Source organism: Lissotriton helveticus, chromosome 7, assembly GCF_964261635.1.
Source record: "Lissotriton helveticus chromosome 7, aLisHel1.1, whole genome shotgun sequence".
Classification (NCBI taxonomy): domain Eukaryota; kingdom Metazoa; phylum Chordata; class Amphibia; order Caudata; family Salamandridae; genus Lissotriton; species Lissotriton helveticus.
In genome coordinates this window covers 1551577432-1551588542 of record NC_136068.1, presented here as the reverse complement: position 1 = coordinate 1551588542, position 11111 = coordinate 1551577432, and the positions used below count along the sequence as shown (strand labels likewise).

At 42.5% G+C, this 11111-nt stretch overlaps 1 protein-coding gene across 4 annotated transcripts in view; it reads left to right on the top strand.

The window, feature by feature from the left end:
- The window catches only part of LOC144770486 (uncharacterized), a 369390-nt gene that overhangs the window by 240858 nt on the left and 117421 nt on the right, over positions 1–11111 (top strand). For all 4 annotated transcript variants that reach the window (XM_078655029.1, XM_078655027.1, XM_078655030.1 and 1 more), the window contains one exon: positions 8264–8500. In XM_078655029.1, the coding sequence (XP_078511155.1) occupies positions 8264–8500 (237 nt within the window). The remainder of the gene's footprint in view (positions 1–8263; positions 8501–11111) is intronic.

Below are 11111 nucleotides of genomic sequence, written 5' to 3'. Positions count from 1 at the left end.
AGCGCTTTGTCAGGTAGCACAAACAGATTCCAAAGGGCCCTGCCGGGAGTTATAGCCCCACCCAAGCCTTCTGAAACAAAACAGTTTTCAGCTTCTTCCGGAAGGACATCAAATTAGACTCCTTCCGCAGATCCGTCGGCAAATTATTCCACAGTGCAGGGAGGGTATTAGAGATGGCACGGCCACCCACTGTGGCTAATCTGAAGCGTGGTTGGGTAAGAAAAAATGCTTCGGCCGATCTTAACGCCCTACCCAGTGTATATGGAGTCAAACGGGTCTTGATGTATCCTGGGGCCTTGCCATAAAGTGATTTATGTACAATGCAAAGCCCTTTAAAGAACACCCTCTGCCTCACTGGCAACCAATGTAGCTCGCGCAAAAGTGGGGACGCATGCGAATTCCTAGGTTTCTTAAAAATGAGCCTGGCGGCATCATTCATCACCACTTGGAGTTTGTTCAAAAGTTTTTGGGGCAGTCCTAAATACAGCGAATTGCCGTAGTCCAACCTTGATAGTATCATTGCGGATACCGCCTGTCTCAAGGTTGAAAATGACAATAATGGTGCAATTTTCCAGAGTTGTCGGAGAAGTCCGACACAGGTTCCTACCACCGTGATGACTTGCTTCCGCATGGATAGTTTGTCATCCACATGGATGCCTAAACTTTTTACCGCCACTGCAGGTACTGGAGGTGGGCCAAGTTCTCTGGGACAGAACCCATCGTGCCAGGGACTACCCGCTAGGGTGATTGGTAGGACCTCTGTCTTGTCAGGGTTGATTTTTAAGGAGTTCAAAGACATCCAATTGGCTGTATGCTTAAGGATGTTTTGCAGCCTTGCTGACGCCCCAGGAACCTCATCCATTTGGATGATGATTTGGGTGTCATCAGCGTAGTTATACACCTGACAATCCATTTGATTGAGGAGAGAGATCAGCGGTTGTAGGTATATATTAAATAGAAGGGGTGACAAGGCCGACCCCTGTGGCACTCCACATGAAGTTGGCGTTGCAGTGGAGAGCAATTCTCCCAGCTGTACTCTTTGTGACCTTCCTGACAGGAAAGAGGCGAACCAGGCCAGAGCTGTGCCACTCTATTGTTAAAAAGGGGGTGTGCCACAAAGGATGTATGCCGTATATGGGTAACAGAGACAATTCTCGAGGGATGTTAGTCTCACAAAAACAGAGATGGCCTCCAGAATACATAAAACTTTTCAAAAATGTGTTTTTTTTCAAAGGAAATAGTGGTTCTTTTTATTTTTAGCTGAAGTGTGGCTAAAACCAAAAATGATTGTCAGCGAGTTTCTTTGTTGTATAGCACCAACAGCGAACAAAATTACTTTTAGGAATTGTTTTCAACCTTTGGTGAAGTGTTCCTGAGAGGTTCTGGATTAGGAGCCACTGGGAGGGATCTGAATTCCTACACAGCAGTGCAGCCTCCTCATTCTTTTGACCGGTGTCAGGTCCTCACACTACCTAGTAGTGCCAGCTACCTCCACTGCTCACCATTGACATGGCCTCACAGTGTCTATCTGAGTATTTTTGAATGAGTCCTTGGGTGGCAAGTGCTTAGGGAACAGTATTCATGGCTGGTGCTGTCAGTTATCACTGGTGCTCCAGATCTTCGGGTGCTATTGCTATCCAATGTGATACCATGTTACTGCCTTTTTGCACATGGCTTTCCAAGGGTTAAGGCTAGCAAGATGAGTAGACAAGGCTTTCTCCAGGTGGAAGTAAATGAGCATTACCGCAAGACTGGGGGAGAAGAGAGCAAATCTCTGTTTGCCTCTAGGATGATACTGGCTGTTCTGGGGTCCACGACCGTACTGGGGGTGGACATCCGCATTCTCCATCCTTGACCTGTGGTCGCCAAGATTCTTCTGGCTAGCTGGATTGAAAGTACCTCGTGGTTTCCCAGGTAGCTCAGTTTCCTCCACATTGGAGGGAGTCAACTTGACCTTCTTCTGGGCATGCTGGTCATGGAGTTAGTTAAATTCATCTCAACAGGAGGTACAGGTTCTGCTTCTCCAGGTCACAGCATCCAGGTACTTTCAGAGTTTGGTTAAAACCATTTCCCACAAATAAAGCTTCTTTTAATACCCACAAATAAATTAGGTCAAACAATACTGGAGCTTCTCCTTTTTAAGGCTCCAGTAGAAACCAATTACATTGATTTTACAATAATATGGCTCATGGGGTAACATGTCAGAGGAATTTCTGGATATTACTGGTTAATCTTTCGCCCCTGGTGATCTCTGCTCTTTGTATCATCGTTGCTCCATGTCACTCATTCTTTCCTATAACAGACCCAGCTGCAACTTACTTTGTGAAGTGTTTTGACCCTCATTGCATTTGCATCCTGCTAATTCGCCCCCATTCCTACGGAGATTTTCGAAGTTTGCACTCTGGACCTTTGCTTAGCCTCTCATGACCAATGGTACTCTACCATCTCACCCAGTATTCCTAATGCTGTCTGGTAATACAGCATCTCTATTGAGCCAGGCCTCAGATGGCAGTACTTTGCAGGAAAAATGTGTGTTGGAAGCCACAACCTAAAGTGGGTAGGTCTACTGCAGTACAAGAACCTGCTGTAACAGAGTAGGAAGAAGAAATCCAAATAGGCAAAAAATGTGTGTAGAAGAACTCTTTATTTCCGTGTCATCTCTCCCCCCCATCCTCACAGAATAATCCAGCTGTCAAAAATAGAACGTTAGGCCCCTCAAGAGTCAAGATTCCCACCAAAGAAAGAGGGAGAGAAGTGGAGGGAAAGGAACATAGAGGGGAAAGGGGAAAAGAAAGGGGGAACAATAGTACAGGACATAACGTAGCATTTACTGCAACATGCATTATTTGGGACAAATCTCCCTTCTTTTAAGCAAAAATAGAAAGTACACCATGCATCACTTTTCTGAAGGGAATTCTGTTTTTGGGAACCATCTGTACTCTATCGACCACAAACTCAATATTTAGGCTTAATTGACGGCTGAGATCACCGTTGGGACTTAGGGGGTTTGCCCTCCCATGCGTGGATCAACAGCATTGGCATTAGAATTACATTGGGCAACATTCCCGTGGTAACAACCGGAGGACTGTTCACCATGAATAACACTCTGTTGGCTATCCTGGCTGTGGTGTATATCACTATCACAAGTTTGAGAAAACTTGTGCGCAAAGTCGTTACTACATTTGAACACTCTTCTAAAGCTCCATCTTGGGTAGTGAAACTTCCCTTGTTTATTTTTACCACTTTGACTGTTTTAAAAATGTACTGTCTCCTTTACTCATGTGTTTCCCCACCTCATCCTTCCCCAGTCACCAATAGTTACACTGAAAGGAAAAGCTTTGTGTGGTCTAGTATTATACCTTTTCCTTGAATTCCACTGTTTAGTAATCACTTTCCTTTTGACATGGTCAAGGTCATACATACCTCGTGCCGTCACACAAGAATTTAGACTTGTACCACCAGGGACAAATCAAAGAGAAAGGTTCTTCTTTTCATTAATACGAAAGGAAAAACCCCTGTGACAGAGTGCGGTCTAATCCTGCATGACCATAACCTTTCACGAGCAGCTGTGGTAACCAACCACGGCCAAATGAACACAAACCTTCACATACCGATTGAACTGTTCCACCAATCCATGACAGGGTGGGTACTACAAAGCTGTTTTGATATGTTCTGTGTTATGTGTGTTTGTTGATTGGGCCATTTCTTGGGCCCTTTCCTGTGATAAAACTTGCACTGCGTTGTCTATAATCAGTTTTTCCAGAAAAACCTTCCTACTGAACCCTTCCATAAGAAGTACCACACCTATTGTCACATTTTCAGTAAACATCACTCCATGCCATTTAGAGTGGTAGTCTATCAGTATGACAACAAAATCCAATTTACATTGCAGATTCTTAAATGGACCTACTGTGTCCAATCTCACATTTTGCCATGCACTGGCCACTGGGTGATTTTCATGGGAGGCACACGAGTTTTTCAATTTTTGTCAGCAGCCACACACACTTCACACTTCACACTTCACACTGACAGCCTACACAGTGTGCTTCAGCATCCATTACAGGCCAGCAATAGTAACTATGTATCAGACTCTTCAAGGCAGACATACCCGTACTCCCCTTATGACACAATCTTAGCAAGCAATCATGCAATCTTACTGGAGGAGCACACTTGTCATTTCGAAACAAAACACAAACTCCCCATTTATTGCCAATTTAGATGCCACCTGTGAAAATGAATAACATGATCCAATAACATTTCTACTTTTGGGCCACTCTTCGACTGTATATTTTTTTTTACATGTTTCAATACACTATCCTTACCATACTCATGAATCCATAGAGTTTCATCATTTACTTCTTCACCCACCACCAAACAAATAGCAAACACTTTCTACTATATCACACTCATCAACATCACACTCATTACCCTCTTCCTTTTGACTTGGCAGTCTAGATAAACAATCTGCAGCTTGATTTTTGGGGCCAGGGACATAGCTATATAAAAAATGTATTCTAACAGTTAGGAGCATAGTCTTGCTATGTGAGCCGTGGAATTTCGTCTCCCTTTTGGAGACAAAAAAGGTATTAAGGATTTCTTATCAGTATGAATGGTAAATCTATTCCTCAATATGATGTGTCTCAAGTGATTTGTGGCCCACACACATACGCTAAAAGTTCTTGTTCGATAACAGAACATTTATGTTTCATCTCATTTAATGTCTTAGTTGCATAGGCCACCACCCATTCAGAACTTCAAGGCTTTTGCAAAAGCACATGACCCAGACTATAAGCACTTGCATCGACAGAGATAATGCAATTTTTCCATCGCAAAATAATTTTCACAGGAGCATTTGTAATTTGTGTATTAACTCATTCAAAAGCCTGCTGTTGTTCTGTTCCCATGAAAATTCACAACCTTTTCTTATTAGTTTTCTTAGGAGTTCCAGTACCATTGCTAAATTGTTCACAAATCTACAATAGTACTCGCATAATCCAAAGAATGACATTGGTTTCTCTTTGTCATCTGGTGCAAGTGCTTTCTTAATGGCATCAACTAGACTCTACTTGGGAACCACCCCTTCCACCAATATTGTGTGACCGATGTGATCCACATGGGACTCAAAGAGTTTACATTGTTCTGCACATAAGACCAGACCTTTATCAGTCTCTTGCATACTTCTAATATATCCTTATAATGTTCATTCCTTGTCTTAGAAAACACCAGATATCATTGTGAGAACATCACAGTTGACTTTCCATGTATCTTAACAAATGGAACATTGCTCTTTGAAATACGGAAGATTACAGGCTCTGGGTATATAGTCTACCACTTTACAAAGGGATGCATAAGGAAACTAATATGCCAATCATGTATACACCTATGTCACCATGCTTAAGAGAGAAGCACAGACACTTTAGCACTGGTCAACAGTGGCAAACTGCCCAGCATCCTAAGGCCAACACAAAGATACAGCAAAAAGTGGATGTAAGCAGGCAAAACTTTTGGGGGTAGACCACCCTGAGGATGACAGGTCTAACACTGAGGTAGTGAGGGGTTATGGGTGAATGTTAGTACCTCTAGAGGTGAACTGCAGTGAGGGTACTTTCTTTAGGGATGAATGCTACCAAATATGGTCTGCTTGTCTGGTTAGTTATGTCGCTTCCTGTAGGGGTACAAAAGGGGATGATGGACGGAGCGTTTGAGCAAATCAAACACTCACCCCCGTCAACTGATCTGGGTTTAATCCATCACCATTCTTTAGCTAACTCAGCCACCCCAGTCCATCATCCCCTTTTGTATCGCTTCCTGTAGGGATCAATGCTGGAAAACGCAGCAAATCCCCTTCCTGCAGGGGTGAATGCTGGTGAACAAGGTCTGCCTCTATGACTTCTCTATGGTTGAGAAGTCCGTGTTGTCACTTCCTGTAGTAATGGATCCTGAAAACTGCAGTGATGTCACTTTTTGTAGCGATGAATACTGGTGAAAAAGGCCCTTTTGTCTGGCTTCTTCTTTAGAAGATTGCTTTGGCAGGAAACCAGGTTTGCATCTCTCTGGAGTTGCATTTCCATATGCTCACATCCTAGTCACTGCCTTTTCTTCGCCCTAAATTGAATGTTTACCTGGCATTACCCTGATGATAGTTTTGCTTAAACCACTCTTCCTTCCCTTACTAGAACCCAAAGATGAAGATTCTGAAAAGTTTATGGACCTCTTCCTGGATCTTTCCTACTTAAATTTGATATTTGTTGCCACTGATTAGTGCTCTGAACAATCATGGTTTTAGATGTGCATATAGTACTTCTTTATTGAAAGTAGTTAAATCCTTTTTTGATTTAGAAAACCTTTGATGTGCGCAGTTTGTTTGAACTCAGCTATGTCTTTATAGAGGTTATCCAATAACATGGCGTAGTCTTTAAATATTCTTAGAGAAGGTGGTCATATATTGCTGTCCTACACCGCTTCTTCTATAATCTACTAATCTGGTCCTGATCTGTTTTCTGTGAAGCACCCCCTGCTGTGCTTTACAACATGAATACCGATGCAGAGCAACAAGATCTGCATCATTCTTTCCTAACAATTACCAATCATTACTCAATAGCAATTCTTTTCATGGAAATGCTGCATGAAGTAGTTTATGTGAGGAACAACTAGTGCACCTACTCTATGGCAACAGTTTTCAAACCACACAGAATCCACCTAATATGCGTTTCATCTGTAAAAGCCAGGATGAGGGTAGGCAAGGGCTGGGTATACCGGGCACATGCAGACAAATCATTCATTAATGCTGATTATTGACTGATTAAAAGAGTGCAGACTGAGATATGATATCTATGAATTATTTGTAAATATGTTGGTTGTGTCACTTTGTAATTGTATAAAATGTCACTGCCCTTGGGCGTTAAACAGCACTGAAGATGCGCATGGCTCGCTAAGTCTAATGTTGTATTGGAAGAGCGTACGTCAATAATCGGTTACATTTCCTCTTCCTAAACTTTTGGAGATAAGCAGCGAAGTAGTTCAATTGCTCTGATCTGGCGGAGAGTCTTCAGCATTAATCTAAACGGAAAGTTCCAGAAAACATGAGGTATGTCCATATCTTACTAAATTTGAGTCTGAGGTGCTCCTATAAATCTCAAGGGACCCTCTACCCCCACCCCTCACAAGCTGTGGATATATTTCTCCATTTAGTGTCATCTTGTTGAGGGGAGACCCTAAATGTGTTTCATCTTCCTGTTGGCTCAAGGAGATATCCCCCTTCATTCCCTTTATCCTGCTCTGACGTCAACAGGAATGCCCCCCTTTCATCTGAATCTTGGCTCATCTGTTTGAAGAATTTTACTATGTGTGGTAACACTGTATATTTCTATACAATATAGATTGCCTTGTAAAGCTCTATTTCAGATAAGGGCAGTAATAATTATAAAAACAAACAATTTGGTGCTCACTTTGGAGAAAACCAATGTGGTGGTCTCTGGAAGGAGGAAACAACAACATCAAGGTGATATTCAAATAATAAGCGAGGCACTATGGGCGGCGCTCAGGCAGCTTCCAAAGCAAACACTGGTTAATGCCACTCGTTAGCCTCGTTAGCAGCAAGATCATAATGAAACCTGCAGCAGGTCTTTAATGGACCAGTTGCTAAAGCTGTATCTATTCAGGGAAAGGGTATGAAAGGCATTGAAGGTCAAGTGAAGTTTGCACCAGAACATCATGCCCCTGCAGTACCCCTGCCACAATGCCGCGCCCCTTCCTCCACTGGGATGTAGTCACAGCAGGATCCAGGCCACCAGCAAGTTGGAAACTCTTCACTGGACTAAGCATTAACCATGTCTCCATCCAGCACTACAAGGTGGAGGGTGGTTGGTAGACCTTACTCACTGTAGAAGAGGAAGACATATTACTTAAATCTCACTGCTGACAACCAGTCAGAATATTCCACCTCCTACTTGTACTCAAACGTACAATAGTTTGGGAGGGAAAATAAGCATTGTTCTGAATGGCTTCAAGGATGTACATTTGAATGTCTGAGCTCTACAACTGGGCAATTTTGGAGAAATAAAGTTAACATGAAATGCAGAATATTTGTTGGGTGTTTCTACCTGTCTAAAATATTAGGAAAACTACAGCAAGCTTCAGCCATTACCTTTACTGTTGTTTGTCCTACACCCTATTATTCGATTGTCAACATGTGTCCAAGCAGTGTCCTGTCTTTTTGTCCAAATTGACACAGCTGTTGAAGTTACCTCATTTTGAATTTCAGTGGCACCGATTGACTGTCGCAATCTCCACTGGGAGCGAAATGAGACAACCATTACAATTAGAAGAAACAACAGCTTTGACAACATCACGGTGCTGCCCGTATTTGCGGCATCATCAGCTGGACAAGTCATACCTACCATTGATGTCATCCTTGTAAGTGGACTGGATCCAGGGTGCCCATATAATATCACCGTATGGAAATCTGGGTACCAGCTTTGCAGGATCATTCTATACACAGGTGAGTGCAAAAGTGTTTACTTCCTGCTTGACACATTTTCAGTGTCAGATGGTGGTTCTGACCATTTGAGCCACCCGGATTTTTTGCTTTTCGAACACCTAATTTTTGAGCTTTTACTGTGGGCGAGCCTCATAAGCTGGGACTCACGCACAGTCTCTGACTCAGCTCATAATCAGAGCCTGACCAGGTGTGACCACATATCGGAAAGCTTATCACATATCGGAAAGCTTCCACATATCGGAAAGCTTATCACATATCGGAAAGCTTCCACATATCGGAAAGCTTATTATATAGAAACAGGTCTCTGCATTCATAAAGATTGTGCAAATTTGTGATATACAAATGTGTTCATCTTAAATTTACTCGGATCCTGTGAAAGGAGCAGGTCTTGCAATAGTAGGAACCAGAGGTCCTGTGATTTGTGAGCGGTACATCCACCCAATTCCCATAATGCATTGGGAGTCAAAGGGCTTGCCACATGGAAAGGAAGCAGATATTATGGAAGAAAATACAAGGATTAAATGAAAACAGAATGGATCAGTACGGAGGGTGTCCTCGCCTAATCACAGAACAAATGGTTCTATGTTATCCTGATTTAAAAAAACAGACAATGCAATTTTTGAGATAAAAACTTCGAAATGTGATCTCTTTTGAAAAATGGTCTCTAAAAAGGTTGTTGAAAGTAGAATACAGCAAGAGCAAATAACTAAGAACATGCTTACTACAGCCTTCATTGTGGTGGTATAAGTGGTCAGCAGAAAATAGGGTTCCACCACTCTTCTAGACTAGACACATGAATAGAGGTAACTGTGACAGAGTGCTTAGGTTGACTTCACTCCTGGGAAAGGACAAAAGAGGGCAGGACCAAGGTATTGTCTTGGAAGCTGTATCCAACCAACCTCTCAGGACCCCATGAGCAGTGGAAGGATTTTTGCATTATAGGCAAAGTAACATTATGCCAAATTTGCTCCTCCATCCGACTAACAGCTGGCTACGTATCCAAATACACTTTGGCATCCCACATTTACCTATGCTGGTGCTGTCGTAAGGTGGTAGCTATAGTTTGTCTTATCGTAGTGTTGGTCCTGCAAGACATCAGCTGCTTAGTGGATTTGTCAGTACAAGAAGCTGCTCATGGAACTATAATTATTAGGATCTTTCAGTCCAAAACCTCTTTATGCATTCTAAGAGACCAGCAACGAGTATCCGAATAAATTCAAAAACATAACTGTGTATTTAGAAAAAATCCATAATACCAACGTACTTAAAAAAGCAACAGTACAAAAAACGAACTTAATAAAAATTATTAAAAGACAAGATTAAAATAATAGCCTTCACAGGCAAAAAAATATTAAGAGCTGAATGCTCATGAGCTATCAGAGAAAATGTGCACAATTGAGCATTCAAAAACTATGCTGTAATCTACACACACTAGAAATTACCCAGGTTTATCCCCATCACATAGAGCCTTTATTAACATTTCCTCCGGATCTATCTGGGCTATGCTATGCAGGTTTCTAAAGCACATAGCTACCCGAAGGCTTTCCAGCGATGAGTGAATCAAAAAGTGCATCATTAATAATCAAGAGCTGAGGATAGAGTCCAGTTTTGAGCATTTTTCTAAATTTGATCTCATTCGTTTCTATTCTTAATTCTTTTGGCATAGAATTCCATAGTTTGGGGGACAGATAATAACATGATCTGCCACCCCATTTGGATCTATGAGCATGTGAAACTTCAGGAGCCTTACATTACAATATCCTAGACTTCTATTGGGGACATACGCTTAAAGAAGGGCCTTAATCAGGGGAGGTCCTCTATGGTACATATTCTTGTGATATTAACAACAAGGGGGGACAAGGGGAGGACAATATTTACCGGGGTCCAATGTACGTGTCCTACGAGGCTGTAAACAACAAGATTGTACAGAGTTCCCCAAGGGCAAGGAAGGATGGAAGGATAGTAATAATAATAATAATTATAACAACTCTCTCACTGGGAATGGTGTAGCTGGTATAGAACCATGACAGGGAGAAACGTAATCCCTTATCGGAACTTAGGATGCCTCACACAACTAAAAAGTTTGGACGACCGTTGTCATCCTACCTGATGGTTGTCTCGTGTCATCATTGGCCTCCTGCTCCAACGACAGGCTGGCGGTGCAATGCCTGACGGGTAGCACAGATGTGCTACTCTTTTGGTGGAGTTCTTTTGTTCCTGGCCAATGGGTGCATGTGTGTGAGGGACCTGCGAGATAAAGAAGTGAGCGTGAAAAAAGAGTTAAAAAAGGTCAGTGAAGTCCACTTTAGTTGCTTTATTCATGTGGCTTACTGCCTTATTAAAATAGTGGAGCGAGGGGTACCGAGGCTGACAAGATTAGGTGGTTCGGCTCCGTTCAACCCTCACTTGTGATGTGGTCAACATGTTTCATGCCTCACGGCAATTCATCAGGACCTAAAGTGCTCATCGACTTGTGAAAGAAGTATTCAAATACAACCTGCGTGGTAGAAGTACCAGTGCAGTGAGATGTCTGTGTCCTGCGGGGGTTCACGCCCTGTGTGAGAGGGAGAGAAAGGAAGGACTCAGTATCACCTTGCAACCTAAAGGGATT